We start from the raw sequence: 23,756 nt of genomic DNA, 5'->3' as shown, positions 1-23,756 counted from the left end.
GATTCGTTCTGTAGTTACATGACTATGTGGTGGTTTAATGCAGTTCAGCACTCTTTGAGCATAGGATAGGAAACCTCCTATGGTAAAGGAAAATGGCCTGAGAGAGTACAGACACTACATTAAGCAGAACTTTGTCTAGCTTCTGGTTAGAAGTAGTTTTTGCAGCTGTCAGCCTGGCCACCACCAAACTGTATTTTTTAAAAGCCAAAAGAAGTAAGTTGGGTTTTTCAGGCCAGTTTCTGTCCAGTGGTAAGACTGTTACTATAGTACTGTTGTCCCGTTAGAATTGTGTTGCCCTGTTGCACTTGGCACCACAAAAACTCAGCATAAGAATGAACCACTTCAGGATCCTTGCAGTTCAAGGAAAAGTGTTCATGGTTAGAGATGTTGAAGCAAAGCCTGGCTGAGGCACTTAGTGCCATGGTCTGGTTGATTGGCCAGGGCTGGGTGCTAGGCTGGACTGGCTGATCTTGGAGGTCTCTTCCAACCTGGTTGATTCTATGATTAAAGGAAACAAAGGTGATGTCTGCTACACTCATAGGCTTGCAGAGATGGATAAAACTACATTTTAGTGCATCTGAGCAATTGGCTCATAGTTAACTGTGATATCACTTCTAAAAGTAATACCACAATAAACTACTATGTAGGCTTTCACTGCTGTAAAAGCCTCCATTTGTTTTATCTTAGCTCTCAAATTCTTATACAGTAGGCAAACTAAGTGAAATAAAACTTACACAGCTTAATATTTGGACTGCTATCTTTTACTAGTTGTGTAACCAAAATATCCTCTCTAGAGGAATGCTTGACTCTTTCTCAGTATGTGTGAATAAATAGTTTCATGTAGGGTTCAAAGAGGTTTGGAATCCAGTATTTTCTATACATCATAGCAGTAAGCTGCTACGCTCCTAATAAGGTCAATTTTATTAGGTCAATTTTATTCCAAGATATATGAAAGCAAAATATGTGAGTGAAATAAGACTAGTTCTGCATTCTTACTATTATGCTCACTTGGGGGTGCAAGCTTTTTGCCAGACAACACACTTTGTTCTGTACTTATTCAAAGCAGTTGTTAATAGAGGGATATCATTTGGTCTTCCATCTAGTTGGATTAAAAAAACCCCAACAAAACCAAACATACCCCAAACTTTATTGCTTTCTTACTTATCTGGAAATGTATCTTTTCTTTTCCCAGGAAACAGTTCCCATGCTATACACAGCAGATACTAACGGAGCACTGTAATGAAGTGTGGTTCTGTAAATTCTCCAATGATGGCACTAAACTAGCAACAGGATCTAAGGACACAACTGTCATCATATGGCAGGTTGATCCAGTAAGTGTTCAGTGTGTTAAAACGTGTATGACTTGTCATTTCTTTCCCTCCTCTGCTTTTTCTGGCTAGGACAGTTTGATTTTTGTAGGATAGGATGTGTACTGTGGCCTGTTCTCTAGAGTGTTTCCCTGGGGTGTAGACGTCAGTCATCAGCAAGTTTGCAGATGACACCAAGCTAGGGGCAGATGTGACTGAGTTGGAAGGCAGAAGGGCTCTGCAGCAGGACCTTGACCGCCTGGACAGATGGGCAGAGTCCAAGGGGATGGGGTTCAATAGCTCCAAGTGCAGGGTGCTGCACTTTGGCTACAACAACCCCATGCAGAGATACAGGCTGGGGTCGGAGTGGCTGGAGAGCAGCCAGACAGAAAGGGATCTGGGGGTGCTGATTGATACCCGCCTGAACATGAGCCAGCAGTGTGCCCAGGTGGCCAAGAGAGCCAGTGGCATCCTGGCCTGCATCAGGAATGGTGTGGCCAGCAGGAGCAGGGAGGTCATTCTGCCCCTGTACTCTGCACTGGTTAGACCACACCTTGAGTGCTGTGTTCAGTTCTGGGCCCCCCAGTTTAAAAGGGACATTGAGATGCTTGAGCGTGTCCAGAGAAGGGCGATGAGGCTGGGGAGAGGCCTTGAGCACAGCCCTACGAGGAGAGGCTGAGGGAGCTGGGATTGGTTAGCCTGGAGAACAGGAGGCTCAGGGGAGACCTTATTGCTGTCTACAACTACCTGAGGGGAGGTTGTGGCCAGGAGGAGGTTGCTCTCTTCTCTCAGGTGGCCAGCGCCAGAACAAGAGGACACAGCCTCAGGGTATGCCAGGGGAAATTTAGGCTGGAGGTGAGGAGAAAGTTCTTCCCTGAGAGAGTCATTGGACACTGGAATGGGCTGCCTGGGGAGGTGGTGGAGTCGCCGTCCCTGGAGCTGTTCAAGGCAGGACTGGATGTGGCACTTGGTGCCATGGTCTGGCCTTGAGCTCTGTGGTAAAGGGTTGGACTTGATGATCTGTGAGGTCTCTTCCAACCCTGATGATACTATGATACTAAGACTGAAGACTCTGGGCAGTGTAGGTTAGTGAAGGAGGACACTTGAAAACCTGATGTCTGAGCATGACCTGGCAGTGCTGGATTAATATTTGGACTTGATCTGAAATGGTCTTTTCCAACCAAAACAATTCTGTGATTCTGGAAGGCTGCAGCTGCAGGCTGTGTTGGGGCAGGGACTGTATGTATCCCTAACCAGTAGCATGGGGTAGAGCATTCTGGTGTCCTCTCCAGGGGACCTTCTCTTTGAAGGCCTTGAGAAGCAGTGGGTGAAAGTGGAAGAAGGAAGCATGGCAGCAATGAACATTTCTTCTAAATCACTCTTACTAGAAGTACTTATATCTATGTATGTGACTATCCCCTTTTTGTTATCTTGTTATTACTAGTAGACTTGGATTTAAATACTCCTATCCATTTCACCATATATTACTTTGAGTATGAAAATGGTATGTGCTATACTGAAGTTTTACCAGTATACTGCTTCACACCAGGTGCTGTTGTAAGATTTGCCTTGGCAAGTCAAAGGAAGTCCTTCTCCCACTCTGCTCTGCCCTGCTGAGACCACATCTGGAGGATTGTGTCTGGTTGTGGGCTCCCCAGTTCAAGAGGGACAGGGATATACTAGAGTGTTCAATGGAGGGACAGTTAAGGGACTGAAACATCTGTCTGAGGAAAGGCTGAGAGACTCTTTAGTCTGGAGAAGAGGAGAGAAGATCTTAAACCTGAGGGATGAGTGTCAAGAAAGGGCCAGGTTGTTTTCAGTGGTGTACTGTGATAGGACACAAGGCAGTACAAACTGGAACACAGAAGTTCCATCTCAACATGTGACAGCTTCTTGATAGTGAGCTCAATGGAGCACTGAAACAGGCTGCCCAGGAAGGTTGTGGAGTCTCCTCCTCTGGAGACTTTCAAGGCCTGTCTGGCTGTGTTCCTGTGTGACCTGCCCTAGGTGATCCTGCTTTGGCAGGGGGTTGGGCTCAGTCTCTGGAGGTCCCTTCCAACTTCTATCACCCTGCAATTTAAACCCTTGTCAGAATCCACTGGCACACACAAGTACTCCCATCTATTTGCTCAGTCTGCAACTTCAGGTTTTGATACTAATATGTGGCACTGTTTCTTTTTGTATGAAATTTTCTCCTGCTACAAGATTCCTCTTTTCTACCCAAATCTATTCTTGTATAAATAAAAAGATGGAGCAGTGAACCAAAGACTCTTTTATCTGACTTGCAGAAGTGATATGAGAGTATGTCCATCTGTTTCATAAGCATTCAAAACTCTGAATAAACATGCACACAATATTTGAAGGTGCTAATGCATGTGAAACACAATCAGAAATAGGGGTTTTGCCTTTTTTCAGCCACAAAGCTGAAAACTTCTATGATAAATGGAAGATCAAAAGCTTTTGTAGCTCCATACTTCCTTTCAATAGGATTTGAGAGCTGAACCCAGTCCTTTTTTTTTCCACTACAGATTAGAAAGCCTTTTTGCTATGAAGAAGATGGGATGACTTATAATGCTGTTCCATGTGCATAGTTGTTATATAGTCCCTGAACCAGCAGCAAGTGCTGTGGCTTTTTCAGGGGTAGAACTGTTGTGTTGTGTTTTGTTTGTCTGGATCAAGAGATGCATACCAGCAGGAGTTGACTTCTGTTATTTGGCTAGGAAATGATCTGTGTATTTTGGATTTTGTTAAAACCAGAGTAACTCTTAAGAGGTAGTTCTTAAGAGGTGTTCAAGAAAAGACTGGATGAGGCACTTAGTTTAGTTGACTGGATAGGGCTGGGGGACAGGTTGGACTGGATGATCTTAGAGGTCTCTTCCAACCTGGTTGATTCTGTGATTCAAATGTTGTTAACTTGTTATTGGGTTGTAGAAGTGCATCCTCCTTTTGTATTGATAAGCTTTAAAGCCAACGTCTTTATTAGCACATTCTGTAGTCAATTGTTAGCTAATATCTGGTTGATCAAACCAAGTAAATATTTTTGAGTGCTTTATCCCTTTTGGCCAAGGGTTGGTAAAGGAATAAAATCTTAATGAACAGTCAGTGAAAAAGCAGTGTTGTGGAGGGTTTTTTATCTTCTGTATTTGAGTACCTTCAGAAAGAATTGAAGTGAAACCCTATCGAGGATCTGGTTTCCTAGATAATGTTAGGCCACAAAACTCAAACAGTTAATTTCCACATTTGTTAGAGCACACTTCTCACATTTCCTGTGGCAGTTGACAGTGGTTTGAACCATAAGTTTAATCAGTTTTTCCAAGGCTTTAGGTATACAGAATTAGAATAATCTGTGTATAAACCACAGGGAAACATCTGGTCAGCTATGGGCAAATCATAGAATCAACCAGGCTGGAAGAGACCTCCAAGATCATCCAGTCCAACCTATCACCCAGCCCTGTCCAATCAACTAGACCATGGCACTTAGTGCCTCATCCAGGCTTTTATTGAACACCTCCCTGGGCAGCCCATTCCAATGCCAATCACTCTCTTTGTGAAGAACTTCCTCCTAGCATCCAGCCTATACTTCCCCCAGCACAACTTGAGACTGTGTCCCCTTGTTCTATTGCTGGTTACCTGGGAGAAGAGGCCACCCCCTACCTGGCTACAATGTCCCTTCAGGTAGTTGTAGACAGCAATGAGGTCTGCCCTGAGCCTCCTCTTCTGCAGGCTGCACACCCCCAGCTCCCTCAGCCTCTCCTCATAGGGTTTGTGTTCCAGGCCCCTCACCAGCTTTGTTGCCCTTCTCTGGACATGTTCCAGCACCTCAACATCTCTCTTGAATTGAGGGGCCCAGAACTGGACACAGTACTCCAGGTGTGGCCTGACCAGTGCTGAGTACAGGGGCAGAAGAACCTCCCTTGTCCTACTGGCCACACTGCTCCTGATGCAGGCCAGGATGCCACTGGCTCTCATGGCCACCTGGGCACACTGCTGCCTCATCTTCAGCTTACTATCTATCAGTACCCCCAGGTCCCTTTCCTCCTGGCTGCTTTCCAAAGAACACTGGGTTAAAAGACCAGTATTCCTTCAACACACATTTAGTGCCTGAGAATCCTTTGGTTTTCTTCATCACCCCTCTTGAAGTATAGTGATCCTGTTGCCATGTGTTACCCTTGTTTCATAGCATGATTTTCTTAACTGCTTTTTTTCTAAGACCCAACTACATGTCTAAGATCTCTTAACCCCTCTTTCTGTTTTCATTTGTTAATTTCCAAATTCTTTTGCAGGCTCAGCAGCGTTAAATTATGTTTTGAGGGAACTAGGTTTGATAATGCATTATCTGACTGTTACTAAGTGTAGTAGAATATTTAGAGCACCAAGGATAAGCAGAGTAGCTACATCCCCTTATCTGGCATGCAAGGTTTTTCCTTTAACTTGTTTCCTTACAGAAACACTATTCTTCTTTTCCACACTTTTCTAAACGCTGGTGACAGGTTTTTGGGTTTTCAGCCAAGGAGCTCAACTACTGCAAACTTAATCTGATACCTGACTAGTTCCTTTTACATAAGAAAAAAAGCTGTGAAGTTAAGAAGCAGAAGCACTGAGATTTCTTTTAGGGGTGGGTGGGGAACAGATTGACTAAATTTGGGAACATTTTCCTGAACTACTACTGCTATAGAACAACACATGGCAGGGGAGTTTTGCTGTATTTAGAGAGAAGGGTGAAAGGTACAAACAACCACAAGTCCTATTGTTAGAAGAGAAATATCCTTTGTATGATGCTCTTTATGAGTCTCAGTGTGATGCAGAAGTGAGAGGCTACTTCAGTCCTGATGTAAAAAGACGTCCATGATCTCCAGTGTGTGGACATGACTTGGTTTCCTTGCCAATCAGTTTAGCTACAGACACAGCAACGTCTGATCCAGACCAGGAATAGTAGAGTGGAAAAGGAGGCCTTGGAACTACCTGAAGGGAGGTTGTCGTTTCTCCTAGTCAGCCAGCATCAGAACAAGGGGACACAGTCTCCAGTTGTGCCAAGGGAGATCTAGGCTGGATATTAGGAGGAAGTTGTTGGCAGAGAGGGTGATTGCCATTGGAATGGGATGCCCAGGATGGTGGAGTTGCTGTCCCTGGAGGTGTTCAAGAAAAGGCTGGCTGAGGCACTTAGTGCCATGGTCTGGTTGACTGGCTAGGGCTGGGTGCTAGGTTGGACTGGCTGATCTTGGAGGTCTCTTCCAACCTGGTTGATTCTATGATTTTTCTCAGCCCACTTTCTTCTGAGGAATTTAGTGTTTTTTTTAATCCAGCAGAACTATCAAAGCTGTCAGCTGTCTGAAAGTCACCAAATACCTCACAGCTGGTCCCTGGAAACAGGCTTTCATGTCACTCTTCCTCTGACCATGTTCTTTCTCTTTAGAATCAAGAGGTGCTCTGATGTTTAATACTAAAACAAAAGAGAGAAGGACAATTTTAGAAATCAAGCTGGGTTTTGAAATGAGTCACTCTCTTTGAAGAGAAGTAGGAGGTGTAAACATCCCCCATGCAGAAGGGGGGGGGGGGAAAGAGGGGAGGGAGGAGAATCCACTTGTCTCTTTCCCAAAAATACATTGCTAACAGTTTTCACAGGCTCAGTCATCCTTTCTGTATGTGCCCCTTGTCAAGAGTCAGTGCTGATTCTGTTTGAAAATCCATTTGTGTATTTAGGAAGTGAGTGTGGTGGTTTCATAGTATTGAGCTGTGATACTTCTTTTGTTAAGCTGCTTGGAATTCAGCTTCTTCTGAGGAGGCACCAGTAGAACAGTTGTAACATAAAGGTGATACAAGGTACTCTGGATGAGTGAAGTATGCTTCATTCAATAAATCTGTCAGAAAGGATGCAACAGCTTTGCTGTAGGCAACAGTTGTGAAGTGAGAACACCTCTCAGGGAACCTTTTAGAAATATCTAACTGTAAAATTTCTCTCTTGAGTGGCACACTCAAGTTTGTAACAATATTGGCACTTGGAGGTTTTCACTTGTCAGCCTACCTCAAGCTTCTGGCTCTCTGTTTAAACATAACAGGCTTCCAGCATGTCTTTACAGAATTAAGTTACTTATAAGCAAGTATGGATCGTATACTTTGGTGTGCCAGTTGGTGTAGAGAGACTTGACATGACAAAAGTCTTCCATACTAAAGCATGTGTAATGTAGTGGACAACTCTGCACACAATGCTTCTACCTTTCAAAATCATGGAAGATTAGAACAAAAATGCCTACGAGTGGTTTGTTTTGCACATGAAATTTAAGAGCTTTCCTTTTATAGCCCTACTCTGTAAGCTAGCAACTGCTTTTCCAGTAAGAACCTACTCATATGTCTTGTAAAATGCAGTTGCCAAGTTGTACAAAGCAAACTTGCCATGCTGTACTTGGACACACTGTGTATGTGGAATGAAGTAGGAGTTCATCTGCATTGTCTCCAACAAAATCTCTCTTGTTTCAGGATACTCACCAGCTAAAACTACTTAAGACGTTAGAAGGTCATGCATATGGTGTGTCTTATATTGCTTGGAGTCCAGATGACAACTATCTTGTTGCCTGTGGCCCTGATGATTGTTCTGAGCTTTGGCTCTGGAATGTACAAGTAAGTGGTGACATCAGCCTACTGCTTTTGTTTCAGCAGAGAAATATGTTGGATGTGAAAGAAGTAATTTCTACACCCTTGTTCTGTATGGATCTGAGTGTGAGGGAGTGATGCTCATCAGCCCACTCCCCATCAGTGTGAAAAAATTACTGTGGCAGCCTACAAATACTCTGTACTTGGTTGGAACAATACTGCAATTCAGAGGGCAAGTTGAAGTACCTGTACAGCAGTTCTAGGGCATCTGCTTCCCTCTCAAATGAGCAAAAATTTCTTTGCTGTAAGGGTGCTGGAGGCCTGGAACAGGCTGCCCAGAGAGAATGTGGAGTCTGTTTCTCTAGAGACTTTCAAGACCCATCTGGATGCATTCCTGTGGGATCTGGCCTTGGTGGTCTTGCTTTGGCCTGGGCTTAGACTCTGATCTCTGGAGGTCCCTTCCCACCTCTACCATTCTGTGTTTACTGATAGGTTGTGAGAAGGGGTGGCTTAAATCCGTAGGATCTTAGAGAGCTACTGAAAAGAACAGTAAATTAATTAGAGGAAACAGAGGGAGGAATTAATATCTAAGAGGAGTGATTGCACCTTGGAAATTGTAACAAGTGGTAAAACTGTATAAAGATACAAGCTGGGTTTGCTTTGTGTAACCCTGCAAGTGATGTCAGGAGAAGATCTGCAGATGCTTAAATTTAATTGCAGACACAAGGGCATTTTGCCATTTCCTCCATGAATTTGAAAATCATTTGCTGCTGTCAATTTTTATGGGCACTTGAGTTGATATAAAAGCTTCCTCTGCCTCAGTTGTGGGCTCTATAGGCTGTCTTGTGCTGCCTTGGACTCTGAACTAATTTAATTTCCTAAACCAAAACCATTCCCTTTTTTTTCACCCTTCAAATTCTTCTGATTGACTAAATTGGCTCAGTGAAGAGCTCTAGAGCTGGCACAAGGCAACAGAGAGAAGCCTTTACTGTGTTAACAGTGGTAAGCCACACACTGTCTTGTGAAACAGTACTGGTATAAGCTAGGAATGGAAGCTAAATTTTATCATGGAGTGTCTGAGTTTAGGTAGGAAAATGTTCTGAATATTCTGATACTTCCAACTTTTTTATTAGTGTATGTTGTCATCTTGTATCTGCCTCCTGCCTCTGTCTTTTCTGTATTTTAGCTTTTCATTTCATGTTGCTTCTCTTACATGTTCTTCAAACTTTTCTGATTCCTTTCTTTATTCACAATCTTCCAGTTGCCTGACATACCAACTAGTCCATCTCTCTTGATTTGAGGAGCAAAGGAAGTTGTCCCAAATCAAGTCAGGGTCACTGGAAATGCTGCTGTAGTTCTACTTTTCTATTGCATTATTCATACGTTTAGGTTGGAGTTTGTTGAGTAAATATGTTAAAATACAGTTCAAAATACTGAATACCTCTTTGGGAGAGGGTGCTGGTGTAAGACTTTGCTGCCTTTTATATTCTAGACTGGGGAGCTGAGGACAAAGATGAGCCAGTCTCATGAAGACAGCTTAACGAGCGTGGCCTGGAATCCCGATGGGAAGCGTTTTGTAACGGGAGGTCAGCGTGGGCAGTTCTATCAGTGTGTAAGTTCTCTGCACCTCTCCCACTGAGAACAAAGCCAGAACTGAAAGTTTTGTCATGGGCAGTTCTGAGGTGCATGTTTTTTCATGTGTGTACAGTGAAACTTCTGATCCTTTTGTAATTCAGAGCAGTAATGTGCTTAATGCTAATATTAGGTTTAATGCAGTAATATGTTTAATGCTAGTATTTGAGCAGCAGTTCTGTGTATATCAGGGGGCTTCAAACACCTTTTGTCTGCAAGAAGGAGGATTTGTGGAGGGTTGAGAGTTTTTCTCTTAGCTGGACTAGAAAATGCACAAATAAAATAGACTGCCTTTGTCCACAAAGATTGTTCCACATAATTTTTGCATGCTGTCATTGCTTACTGTAAAGAGATGAAAGTCAGCACTTGACTAATGTTGATTTTTGGGTGGTGGGCCACAGTCTTACCCTACTTCTGATTATTTGCCATCTGAATTGGTGCCCAGAGTAATAGTGCAGTATGCAAACCTCACTCATTGCAAAGGTGAGACCTGTAACATGATGCATATGTCATGCATGAGAAACCAAGTGATGAAAGTACCATCTCTCCAGGATGGATGCCTACAAAAGCCCTTGATTAAGACAAGGAATTTTTAATTCACTAAGTCCTTTTTACAGTTATTTCTTCTAATTGCTTTATCAAGCAATTGTCTGCACATCAAGTAAAAAAGATGCTTGCATTGCAGCTCCTCAGCCAAACAGAAAGGGATCTGGGGGTGCTGATTGATACCCGCCTGAACATGAGCCAGCAGTGTGCCCAGGTGGCTAAGAGAGCCAGTGGCATCCTGGCCTGCATCAGGAATGGTGTGGCCAGCAGGAGCAGGGAGGTCATTCTGCCCCTGTACTCTGCACTGCTTAGACCACACCTTGAGTGCTGTGTTCAGTTCTGGGCCCCCCAGTTTAAAAGGGACATTGAGATGCTTGAGCATGTCCAGAGAAGGGCGACGAGGCTGGGGAGAGGCCTTGAGCACAGCCCTATGAGGAGAGGCTGAGGGAGCTGGGATTGGTTAGCCTGGAGAAGAGGAGGCTCAGGGGAGACCTTATTGCTGTCTACAACTACCTGAGGGGTGGTTGTGGCCAGGAGGAGGTTGCTCTCTTCTCTCAGGTGGCCAGCACCAGAACCAGAGGACACAGCCTCAGGCTGTGCCAGGGGAAATTTGGGCTTGAGGTGAGGAGAAAGTTCTTCCCTGAGAGAGTCATTGGATACTGGAATGGGCTGCCCGGGGAGGTGGTGGAGTCGCTGTCCCTGGAGCTGTTCAAGGCAGGACTGGACGTGGCACTTGGTGCCATGGTCTGGCCTTGAGCTCTGTGGTAAAGGGTTGGACTTGATGATCTACGAGGTCTCTTCCAACCCTGATGATACTGTGATAATGTGAAATCTGAAACTAACATTTCTATTTCACTTTTGATTTTTTTTTCTCCTTTTCCAATTAGGATTTAGATGGCAATCTCCTTGACTCCTGGGAAGGGGTGAGAGTACAATGCCTTTGGTGCTTGAGTGATGGGAAAACCGTTCTAGCATCGGACACACACCAGCGAATTCGGGGTTATAACTTTGAGGATCTCACAGACAGGAACATGTAACTACTTCTTTCTCTGGTTTTGAGGCCTTGGATCTTAGGGTTAGAAAAAAATAGTGAACAAGGTTTTGTGGGGCAGGATGGGAAATGTGTTATTAAAATGCAGTCAGTATTAAAGGGAGAATAGGACAAGAGGAGATGGGCTGAAGTTGTGCCAGGGGAGGTTTAGGTTGGATATTAGGACAAATTTCTTTCCTGAAAGAGTAGTCAAGGCATCGGAACAGTCTGCCCAGGGAGGCAGTGGAGTCACTATCCCTGCAGGTGTTCAAGAAATGTGTACATGTGAGGCTTTGGGATATAGTTTAGTAGTTCTGGTAGCTGGACTTTTTCCAGCCCTTAATGATTATATGGGACAAGAATTTGTGAGTTCAAATCACAGGCAGGAAGCATCACATCAATATTAGAAATAACTTCCTAAGCACAGGAGTAGGTTTCTGGTGGCTGCTTTGACATTGCTATCATCTCATTTCCTGGCCTATTCCACTAGATCTTATCTAGAAGTTAGAAGTTGGATTTGAGATCTGAAGTACCTTTTGGTCTTGGGATTTATCTTAAGTGTGAGCAAACTATTGCAGACCTGTTTTGTACTGGGACACATAGAGATGTACTGAATTTCAGCTTCAGAGCTGTCTTTCCCTGGCTGATAGTGGAGAGAAAGGACCTGCCTTTTGTCTTGGTGTTGCATCATTGTTTGCTTAAGCATACTCGTAACACTGATTTATCTTACCATTCCAGAGTACAAGAAGATCACCCCATTATGTCTTTTACTATTTCTAAAAATGGACGTTTAGCTTTGTTAAATGTAGCAACTCAGGTGAGTTGGTGCTAATGAGAGGAAATGCAAACAAATGAGCTTCTAAGTGCTGCTTAATTGCAAATGTTTTGCTGTAAATTGGAATGTTTTATACTGACCACTTGTATTTCATGTAGCAGAAAGGCCTTATTGTTCATAAATGTAGCATGGCATTCTATTCCAAGGAGGCAGTGTAGTCAGGTGGGGATTGGTCTCTTCTCCCAGGCAACCAGCAACAGAACAAGGGGACACAGTCTCAAGTTGTACTGGGGGAGGTATAGGCTGCATGTTAGGAGGAAGCTCTTCCCAGAGAGAGTGATTGGCATTGGAATGGGCTGCCCAGGGAGGTGGTGGAGTTGCTGTCCCTGGAGGTGCTCTGGAGAAGACTGGACGAGGCACTTAGTGCCTTGGTCTAGTTGAGTGGCTAGGGTTGGGTGCTAGGTTGGACTGGATGATCTTGGAGGTCTCTTCCAACCTGGTTGATTCTATGATTATGATTACTCTAAGTTCTATTTTTAATGTAGTGTCTGATTTACACTTAAGTGTTTCATCTTATGAACTGTGTAGTTAAGTGTTAATACCTGGCTATTGCATTGGGAAGCCAGGTACAGCATTAATGGTGGGCAGGTTGACACATCTAGAGGAGTGAGAATTAGATTTTCTTTATCTTTAGTCAAAATAGGAGCTTTCAGAATGGAAGGGCCCACAGACTAGAAGTTTAATTTGGCATATCTTTGCTCTCTTGAGCTAGAACCAGTGCCGAGTGTGGCTGAACCAATGTGTTTAAGAAGTTCTTTTTAGCATTGCAGAAGAATTCAGTGCATAAGAGTTAGTAATAAAATAACATTCTTTATACTGCTTATTCCCAGGGAGTTCACTTATGGGATTTACAAGACAGAGTTTTAGTGAGAAAGTATCAAGGTGTTACACAAGGATTTTACACAATTCACTCGTGTTTCGGAGGTCATAATGAAGATTTCATCGCAAGCGGCAGTGAAGGTAACATCAATCCCTTTTGTGCAGAAAACTGGAATACTGTATCCTTCCTGTAGCTTACTTTTTTAATGGTGCTAGCAGCTGTCATCTTACAAAAGCAAGCAATTGGTTCATTAAGTAAGTTTGCCACAATCTCAGTGCTCTTCATACCTCAAGAAATAATTAACGTGCCAGCAAAAAGAGGGGAGGGTAGTAGTAGAAAGAGTTAATGAATCTTTTGTGTTGCTTCTCTAAATCAAAAGCATCTGCATGGTTTCAATTAGAAGTGGGTGGCATGTTCTTGAGGTTTCTTCTTTTTGTGGTATGATTCTTAAGCTTACTATTTGAATCAATAAAATAATTGCTGAGGAGTACCAACCTCGTTTGCCTGCTGAAGATACAGGTGTGGTGATGTTTATTTTCATTTCAGTGTAGTCCTCAGACTAATTATGGAAGGAGTAGTCTCAAATTAAGCATAGTATTAAATTAAGCAGTTGTTGACATAGTCTGGTAGGGTTTCTTAGTGATCAGAGGATTATGTGGTGTGTTTTTATTCAACTGTTTCTGGCAAGAATAAAGACTGATGGTTTGTATGTTGAATATGCACAGCTCTGTCACTGACATGGTACTGTCACCTCCTGTGGAGGTCACTTAAGATCAGACTTATTCAGGGCTAAGAATTAGGCTTGGAATATGCAAGCAGTCACTGTTAGTACTATGTAACTCCTAGCTGTTAAGAAATAAGGTTGACCAGGACACTGCTATTATCCTGTTCTGGAAAACACCAAATGTGTCTAAAATAAAACTGAAAACCCTTTGAGCAGACCCAGTGGAATATGACGACTGAAAGACAGCACCTCCAATCCAGTGTGAACAAGGTTCTTGGTTTGGGACCAGAGTACCCAAAATGTCAGGGTTTGCACTGATGTGCATGTGTAGGTGTAGATACTACAGTAAATAAGCCCTTATTTTTATTTTCCCCTGTTCATTTATTCTTGCCTTCATTGCCTTAAACTACAGAGCAGTACTTAAACTGGTGGCACCCTTATTTATACATTTGGACTGGCTGAAGCTGTTGCCTCTTTGCATTCTTTGAATTGTTGCAAATGTTGCTACTAAGAAAGTCTCTGTATTTTTAAAACCAAGCAAACAAACCCAAAGTTTTTTAAGGAGTAGACAAATAACATTGCCATAACTTCTGAAACTTAAGGTATCTTGGCAACTAAGTATGGTTGTCTGAATGTTTGCATCCATGGGAGGAAAATAGGCCTCTTTCTGAGAGAGAAACTGACTGCTGCCTTAATCTAGCTAACTTGTTTTTTCCAAACCAAAATACAGGCATTCTGACAAGCACCAAAATACTGGTTTGTGTTTAGGCTTTGATTCTCCCAGACAGCAGAGGCTTGCCTGTCCAGTGTTTAAGCAGAGAGTGCATTGTGTTGTTTGGTGAATAGCGTGGATATGTAGTCTCTTGAAATCGTAAGTGGAATGTAAACTCAACCAGAACATTTGCATCCATGCAAGTATATATAAAGGTGTTGTACTCAAATGAGCTGATTGAGCAGAAGACAATTGAGTTATCTCACATGGTTCCATGATGCTATTCTAGCAGGTAGGTCAGAGAGCAAGTTTGTTTTCTAAGGGTTTGGGAGGAGGAATAGAGGAAGATTGGTATGTTTGCCTAAGCCTTCAGAGTAACATCCATATTTAAACCCTTCAAATCAAAGTATTTTAATGCTAGACCTAATTAGTAAGGTTTTGGGTAATGCTAGTAATACATACTTGTTCACCTTATGCTTGGGATGTTCCAAAGGCGTTCCTCAGGTGATCAACTTGGCTTATTTACATTGTGGTGAAATACTTCTTTCAAATACCAAGCTTAGGAGATTCAAAAAGTAGACTTGGAGTCTACTACGTTTGTAAGTAGTAGACTTGGAAAGCAAACCTGCCTCTTGATGAAAGAGCTTTACCTGTGTCCTTTTGATCACTTTTGGAAGAAAAGCTTTGTCAGTGCTACTGCAAATTGAAGACACATGGGGTTTAGACATGGATTTTACAACGCTAGCGGGGTGGAGTGTTCCTTCAGTTCTTTCAGTGGGTGGAAGTGCTGTTTGATACGAGAAACCAGCCTGTGCAGAGCACCTTCTCATGTTTTGGTTGTGTGTTGTTTTTTTCCCTGCTGCATATTTGATTTAGATCACAAAGTATATATTTGGCACAAGCGTAGCGAGCTGCCCATCGCGGAGCTGACGGGGCACACGCGTACCGTGAACTGCGTCAGCTGGAACCCGCAGGTTCCATCCATGATGGCCAGCGCTTCGGATGACGGCACCGTTAGAATATGGGGACCAGCACCTTTCGTAGACAACCAGGATATTGAAGGTAAAAAACAGAGGGGGGTTGTGTGCCTGGCACTGTTAGCAAACCTCTAAAAGCTTACATCAAGGATAGCTGGCTCAGGGTGAAGGTGAGGGAGCACTGGAGCAGGCTGCCGGGAGAGGATGTGGAGTCATCTTCTCCAGAGACATTCAAGACCTATCTGGATGTGTTCCTGTCTGATCTGCCCCTGCTTTAGCAGGGGAGTTGGACTAGATGATCTCTAGAGGTCCCTTCCACCCACTCTGTGATTTTATAAATGAAAAGAAAAATGCTTCTAAGTATTGGGTTAGAATGGTTACTCTTGCTAAAAATGAGTTCATGTTTTCATGTGGAATAAAAAGGAAACAAGTGGTGTTTCCAAAATGATGCTCAAATTTCTGATGTGCTGTGGATAACTTTGATGTCACCAGGCCCTCAGGATTATACTAACTTATATAGACTTCTTAAATTCTTGCCTCCAGTGCCTGAGGTTTAATAACCTGCAGTGTTGTTAAAATTGAAACGATGCATTCTGAGCACACTGCAGATTGGATAAATGCTATTTAAATACTTAAAGAGGACTCCCAGAACCACAGAATTGTCTTGGCTAGGAAAGACCTCTAAGATTGAGTCCAGTTGTCAACCAAAGACCCCCGTGGCCATTAAACCATGTCCCCAAGTGCCATGTCCACATGTTTCTTGAACATCTCCAGCGATGGTGACTCCACCACCTCCCTGGGCAGCCTGTTCCACTGCCTGACCACTCTTTCAGTAAAGCCCATTATCCAATCCAAATCCAGACATAATGAAGATTCCCATAATAAAATCTCTACATGATTGATTCTTTCCTACCCCTCAGCAATTGTCTGTGCCAAGGAGAGAATGCAGCTTTTGTCACTGGTAAAATGCAGACATGTTCTCAACATTTCATACCTCCCTCCTGAACAGTTAATGAGATGACCTCATGAGTGGCAATTCTGCAGTTTATAGGCTTCTGGCATTGCACATTCAGCCTTGGGGTAAACATGAACAGCAGGCACCAAAGCAGAATGTAGTATATCCCATTGCCACAAGACCTCTCCAATACTGGGTGTGGACATGGGAGTTCAATGGGAACCTGGACAAAGTAATCCATGGGAAACCTAATGAGTTCTTCTAGATAAGTGAACACCTCTAGTTCAGGCTACCCCTTAGGTGAAAATGGTTGAAAGCTGAAAGGATGCTAGGGAGATTACCTCCTTTCTGCTCCTGTGCTTTCTGATGCATCTGCTTCTGATACCGCACCTGGTAGTCCATCCTGGCCAATCTCCTCTTTGTAACACCTTGAATGCACCCGTAAGGACTCAGCTCCTACCTTTCAGATGGATTTACTCTGGTTGTGTTTGCTTTGTCCAGTTAGCTATTCACTTTTTTCAGTAACTGCAGAAAATTAAAGACAAAAAAACCCCAAAGCAATAGAAAATAGATTTTTTCACAGGAAGTGCAGGTGCTGCTCAGACTGATGATCCTGCTCTGATGGGGGAATTGGGCTTAGATGATCTTACAAGGTCCCTTCCAACCTGTAACATTCTGTGGTTCTGGGAATACCACCTAACAACTCAGGAAACTTAGATGGATGAGAGCCAGCTCTAATTAGCATGGCTCCCTGGAGTTGGAAGGCAAATGTGTTGTGCCTTTTTGGAAGAGATGCTCTTTGTATACCAAGGCTTAGCACGCTAAATGAATCTCTAACATGAATAATATGCCAAGTATTTTTTAGCATGGGATTTAGTTACAGCTTAAGAGCCATTAACTAATGCATGTTCAGTAAAACTCGGATAAATATGCTGTACTGATGACCTTGCAATGGAAGTGTTAACTGCTGACCAGCTCTTCAAGGTGTGATTTCTTTCTCTTATGTTTTTGTTTTTGCTCAGAGGAATGCAGTAGCATGGATAGTTGATGGCAAATTTGGAGCAGACGACTTCAGTAACTTAATTAGTCGTATTTTAAATGGCTTGGGATTTGGTGCAAACAAACATGATTGATAGCTGGACAGACATGCTCGTCATGAAAACAAACAAACAAAAAAAGAACCATTTCTGAAGCCCAGTTGGGGCCAAACATTTACCACCTTGCTTCATAGTAACCAGTCGAGATGAAGCACGTCGTTAGAACGTTGTTGGACACCGTGTTGAAATTACCCCCCCCCCCCCCCATCGGTTGTGAAGAACTGTGCTACATTCAGGCTAACCATTGAACTCAGTATATATATTTTTCCCTCCTGCCTTTTTGTCTGGCAGGCTACTGTTCTTGTTGCTCTTCTGTGTAATGAAGTTTAAATGCTTGTTTGGAACACTTTATTTAACAGTTTAGAAGGCTTGATAGAAAGAGTGCTTTAGTCTGAAGAGTATACATTGGATAGGAAAGTATTTCCTTCTCTTGTTTCTCAAGTCTCTCTCCGCCTTACTTAGCTTGAGATCTTTGCAGCTTGGTTCATGGATTCTAGCCTTGCCCGTTGCGCAGTATATATCAATTGAGATGATAAACCAATGAACTATGTCAAAAGCACTCTCAGTATCACATTGGACAGAAAGTTTTGTACTTTTCACATAGCTCGTTGCCCTGCCAAAGGGGTTAACAGCACAATTTTTTTAAAATAAATTATTTATAGGATGAAAACGACTTCATTTGTATACATTTGGAATTCAAACAATGCAAGAAGCGTCGTGAAAACACGCTATGCTATCACCGATGCTTCTCCGGAGTGTCTTGAGACCCAATCACAAGCAGTGTCTGGAAAGAGCTTTGTTTAGGCAGTGAAGCTTGTTCTAGAAGGATAAACTTCGCTGTCCACCTTGCCAGGTTGTTAGGAGAAGTGTTCAGAGTGCGCCACCAGACCGAGAATTTAAACAAGATGAGGTCGTCTCAGCGTTGGGTTTGGTTTGTTGTGTGTGTTTTAATGACCTAAACGTATGCAACAGCGCTGGTTAAAAAAAAAAGGTAGACGACTATGCCTCCAGGGAAGAATGTGTGGAATCCTTTCTTCACCAAGTCAACGTTTTGTAAAAGTAATTAACCTAACAAATCATAATTAAACACTTGTATTACAATGGCAAATTTTTCTTTGTTTGATAAAGGTCTATAGATTTTGTTTTCTTTTCCATAATAATCCTTTTTAAGTTTGGAGATCTAAAGGCCTCTCCCAGAATTTGTTGCCAGCTGGTGCTGTGAACATCTTGACACACCTAGGAGTGGTTCTATTAATATTCCACACTAAGAGACATCTGCATTTTAAGTGTATATATATATATATTACATAAACAGATAGTGTGGCATCGATGTGCTTCTGTACTACATACAAATTAATCATGGGATGGCACTGGATCCTCTTTTGCCACCTTGGGTGGAAAAGTTGTGTTGGTACTGCTGTGAAGTAGAGAAGGGAGCAGGGAAAGGCATGCCACCAATAATGGATGTGAAGAGAAGAGTGGAGTTCATCCTTTAAAGAGATGATGATTTAGTGTTCATATTAGTCATGTGTGGAAGAAGGGTGGGGGAAGGTTTGCTGGAGTTCCTGGGAAGTGTAGCCACTTTGAATGGGAATGTGGTGTCTAACATAAACAGTCCCTCTTTTCTTTCCCAGAAAAATACAAAACCAAAATGAAGCTCAGCAGCTTAGACTTAATTTTAATTATGTTTTTAGATTCCAGACACCTGCTGAGGGTGTGGTTGCCATTGCAGCAATTCCTGGTCCTCAGTACTGGAAATACAGGTGTAAATTTAAGGCTACAACTAATTTCTTCTAGCCAGTTCTAGAGGAGAACGTTTGTTTCTCTTCCTAGTTAAGACAGCATGAGATGAGTCAGTCTTGTTTTGTGGAATCTATGTTACAGAGAAACAGACCAGTTTCTAAAGTGAACTTTATACCCCAAAGGTTTAGCTTGCTGAAAGTCTGGATATTTAAACTGTAAAGAATGTTTTGTATGTTTAGAACCTGGTATAATTCATAAGCAACACCAATATGTGAGTCTTTCAGAGTTCCTCTAGTACTGTCTTACTCTGGAACCTCTGTTTTCAAACAGCATCATTGACCTAATAATAATAATCCTGGGTTTGATGTCTCTTAGCAGTGTCTCATACAATAGTCTGGCACCTCTTGCTTGCATTACGCTCACGGGACTTCAGTGGGAGCTGTAGGCAGGTGCTGAAGGCTGGATCAAATCTCAGGTTTAGATTTGAAGTCTCATGCACTTCAATAGGCATGTTGAATGTGGTGGCTGCATCTGACCGAAGTGAGGCCCCTTACCTAGTACAAGCTCTGGGTGGGGGGGGGGAGTGTAGACTGCTGCCTACCTTCCACTGCAATGCATTGTAACTAGAAATGGAAATGTAGTCCTTTTGCCAAAATAACTACCCCTCCGTTTCGAGGTTTCTCTTCTGGGCTTGGTTTGTATCTCTAAAATAACACTTGAGGTATTTAGAAACAGAGTGAGTGAGAAGCACATATTCCACTACAGCCACTTCAGTTTTGTGGTGCAGCTATGCAGCATCAAGGGAATCTCCACAGAGAGGTAGCAGCTTTTCCAGTGTAACAGCAGACTGCACAGGGGTTTGCTGCTTGCAGGTGACAGAGAGGAGAGAAAGGTGACAGAAATCTTCAACTACTTGGTCCCTCTGTAAACTGACATCACTAGATCTGGCAGGAGTGATGTTTCCCAGGTGCTTCTAACGTGTCAGCTATTCACAGTATGTGCATTGAAAAGCACCAATACTTTGTGTACACAAACTACAGAATGAGGTTATGGGGAGCAGGGTGGGGGGAAAGTAAGTTTGCTTATTTCCAACACAATTTCCAGCCTATCTACATTTGTAAGAGCATGGAATGAGTACACAGTGCCAGTATTTCTAGTCAACAGACCTATGGTTTGCGAGGTAAATAATTGTGTACTCCTCTTGTAACTTTCTCTGGTCAGCTGCTAGCTTGAAATACTCATGGGAGCCACAGGTTCTTGTTAAGGCAGATCCTTAAAAGCTCTGCTGAAGCATTTTGTAATCTGAATGCTCTTCAGCTGCTCAGGTAAGTGATTTCCAGAGCACAAAAGGCAAAATGCTAGATCTGCCCTTATTTTGGAGGGGAGGGTAGTGGGGGGGGGGGGGGGGGCAAATGACACTTGTTTTAAACTCCCCCTGGATTTTCTGAAGTTCTCCAACTTTAACTTCTTTTTAGGATTACAGCAAAGATGCAATCTGGAAATGTATCCAGATCTTGCCAGTACCTCAACTTGGTTTCAAATAGGCTATGTTGAAGTTAACTTGGTCTGTTGGTGGGAGTTTGTGCCTAGTTGTATACTTCTACACAGCTAAGCCATCATCCCATCAGAAATCAGTTCTGAAGCCTTGCTGAGCAAGGAAAGCAGGGCTTGTACAACTAGTTGTAGGTTGGGGGAAGATGATGTAGATGCAAATGGGCAGGGAAATAGAGAAAGAGCAATGCACATAAAAAGCAACAGACAAACTACTGTAACTCAAGGTGGAGAAGGAAAAATGCACTTTCAATAGTCCATATTTTTAGCTACAAAATACACTTTGTATCTATCTTTTTGGTTGGTTGGGTGTTTTTGGAGACAACTCTTCAGGGGAACATCCATCCCATAAAGAGCTAAATCCTTTTGACACCCCCCCCCCCCCCCCCCCCGTCTTTACCACATTGCCTGGAGACCATTTTTCAGCTGCCACACTTTAATTTTGCAAACTCATAGAAAGGAGAAGAAAAAAAAAAAGGAATAATTAACTCTGACACTTTTGTTTTTAAACAGGGTGGACTTAATTGAAGTGTGCAGTGTTGAACTACTGCTGCAGTAGCTGCTTCTAGTTGAACTAAAAGTTTTTCAGTCTATTAATCCAGATAATCTGGACTCAAAAGGTCCGTGAGAGTGTTCCACCCATCTGGTGTGAATGTGTTGAGTGCACAAACAGAGAACCAAACGTTCTAGGTACTTGTCAATGTTTTATTACATGCTTTTAAGTCTTGTGTATGTGAAGTGTCCTTTTGACCAGAAGAGGTGGGGGTTGGAGGGTTTTTTTTTTGGTTAATATCAATATATTTTTATAAACTTGAAATTTATTGTGCCCCATCTCTCTTTTTTTTTTTTTTCCCTCACCCATTTTTCATTGTTAGGGCTCCACGTGCTAGATTTGAACCTTTTAACCTTTTTTTAGGCACAGATGAAGAGGGGGGGAAAAAAAAATAAACCCTAAACTTAATGATTGGCTCCTTCAAAACTTCAAGGGACAAAAATAACTCCTCAAAGCATGTATGTACTTACAAACCAAGCTGTAGAGATCGGGGGGGGGGGGGGGAGGGGAAAAACACCAAACCAAGAACTTGATTGTTGATCTCAAGGTTTCTAAATTGTCAAGATTTACATGGAGTTGTGGTGGAACTAGTTAACACTTAGAGCTTTTGGTATGTAATGACTCTTTGCTATGGACTGATATTAAATGTTTCAAAAGGATTTGCGTTCTTAAACTTTCTGGATTGATTTTTTTTTTTGGGGGGGGGGGGGGGGAAGGGGTTGGAGTGTTTACTCTCCTCAGATTCTATTACCTAGTTAAATTTCTTTGCTATGTTAAAACCATCAGAACTTTTTTGGGGGCTGGTATTTATTTTCACTTGGGTTGACTTGAATTATTTTACAGGACACAGTTTTGAGCTTTTTTTTTAACTCTCGTTTTGTAAATGTGTAGTGTTTTAAACCTATCTTTTAAAAACTACTGTTCAATTGGAACTACATTAACTTCAGATTTGGTTTTAGGAGGGTTTGTTTTTTTTTTTTCTTATGAAAAAAAGCAAAACAACAAAACACTTTTTTTTTTTCCTCCATGTTGGTGCACAGCACTTGACAGAAATGTTTGTATTCCCTTTCTTTCGATTCAATAAACAGAATAAATAACTGGAATGAATAGTTCTTAGTTTCCCTACCTTCACTGGCACGACTGACTTGGATGTTCATTTCTGGATCATTAGTGTGCCCAGGTGGCCAAGAGAGCCAATGGCATCCTGGCCTGCATCAGGAGCAGTGTGGCCAGCAGGACAAGGGAGGTTATTCTGCCCCTGTACTCAGCACTGGTCAGGCCACACCTTGAGTGCTGTGTCCAGTTCTGGGCCCCTCAATTCAAGAAAGATGTTGAGGTGCTGGAACATGTCCAGAGAAGGGCAACAAAGCTGGTGAGGGGCCTGGAGCACAAATCCTATGAGGAGAGGTTGAGGGAGCTGGGGGTGTGCAGCCTGGAGAAGAGGAGGCTCAGGGGTGATCGTATTACTGTCTACAACTACCTGAAGGGAGGCTGTAGCCAGGTGGGGGTTGGTCTCTTCTCCCAGGTAACCAGCAATAGAACAAGGGGACACAATCTCAAGTTGTGCCAGGGTAGGTCTAGGCTGGATATTAGGAAGAAGTTCTTCACAGAGAGAGTGATTGGCATTGGAATGGGCTGCCCAGGGAGGTGGTGGAGGCACCATCCCTGGGGGTCTTCAAGAAAAGCCTGGCTGAGGCACTTAGTGCCATGGTCTGGTTGATTGGATAGGGCTGGGTGCTAGGTTGGACTGGCTGATCTTGGAGGTCTCTTCCAACCTGGTTGATTCTATGATTAATTATAGACTCCCTCTCCCCCCCATTCTCTTTTCTTTCATTTGTGGCCTTTTAGCTGAAGAAGATTCACTCAAGTGTTTTGTTACAGGCTTTCTAGCCCTTGCTGCAGGGCTCTGCTCTACCTTGTGTTTGTGTTTTCATTCTGCCTTTAGCACTCTGCTTGCCTGTGTTCTGTTGTGTGCTTATCTAAGTTGTTGAATGTCTGGCTCCTTTGAGGCTCCCTGAAAGCCTTGACTCCTCCGTGCTGGAGCTGGCTTCAGTACCAGACAAGGGTTGCTTTAGATGATCACTGAGTTCTCCGGGGGAGGTTGATACTACTTCTTAGGAAGGCGCTCCTGTACTTCCAGCTCCTGCTTAGTTTTCTCTTAAACTGGACATCAGGGACCACCAGACTTCTCTTGGAACCTGACCTAAGCAGCTTTTGTGGCTTAGGGCTCTTGCAACCACTGCTCCACTTGTCTTTGTTCCAATTAATCCTGACTTTTTATACCTCTTTCCTGTGCCAAAGAACCCCATTTTTGTGTCAAGGAGAAGGGGTGCCCTGTGCTAGGATGATGAGCAATGGATACGAATTGAACACAGGAAGCTTCACCTCAATGTGAGGAGAAACTTTACTGTAAGGGTACCAAGCACAGGCTGCCCAAAGAGGCTGTGGAGTCTCCTCCTCTAGAGACTTTCAGGACCCATCTGGATTTGTTTCTTGTGACTTCTGAAGACATTCTAAACCTGTGCAGATGCATTCCTATGTGACCCACTCTAGATGATCCTGCTTTGGCAGGGGGGTTGGACTTGGTCTCCAGAGGTCCCTTCCAGTCTCTACCATTCTGTAATTCCATGATTTTAGATGGTTTTGATTCAGCTCTAGCTCATGTTCTGTGAAATAAAAAGCTGTA

The 23,756-nt window shown here is 43.0% G+C and overlaps 1 protein-coding gene across 2 annotated transcripts in view; it reads left to right on the top strand.

The window, feature by feature from the left end:
* WDR26 (WD repeat domain 26) overlaps window positions 1-18,331 on the top strand; it is a 33,176-nt gene extending 14,845 nt beyond the window's left edge. For both annotated transcript variants that reach the window (XM_064164582.1, XM_064164583.1), the window contains 8 exons: window positions 1,193-1,331; window positions 7,782-7,922; window positions 9,388-9,507; window positions 10,961-11,106; window positions 11,842-11,920; window positions 12,769-12,898; window positions 15,071-15,256; window positions 17,149-18,331. In XM_064164582.1, the coding sequence (XP_064020652.1) occupies window positions 1,193-1,331; window positions 7,782-7,922; window positions 9,388-9,507; window positions 10,961-11,106; window positions 11,842-11,920; window positions 12,769-12,898; window positions 15,071-15,256; window positions 17,149-17,174 (967 nt within the window). In that variant the 3' untranslated portion in view covers window positions 17,175-18,331. The remainder of the gene's footprint in view (window positions 1-1,192; window positions 1,332-7,781; window positions 7,923-9,387; window positions 9,508-10,960; window positions 11,107-11,841; window positions 11,921-12,768; window positions 12,899-15,070; window positions 15,257-17,148) is intronic.
* The last annotated feature ends 5,425 nt before the right edge of the window (window positions 18,332-23,756 follow it).

The sequence above is a fragment of the Pogoniulus pusillus genome, chromosome 25, assembly GCF_015220805.1.
Source record: "Pogoniulus pusillus isolate bPogPus1 chromosome 25, bPogPus1.pri, whole genome shotgun sequence".
Classification (NCBI taxonomy): Eukaryota; Metazoa; Chordata; class Aves; order Piciformes; family Lybiidae; genus Pogoniulus; species Pogoniulus pusillus.
Note: the sequence above shows the minus strand (reverse complement) of the source record. Positions and strands in the feature narration are given on the sequence as shown.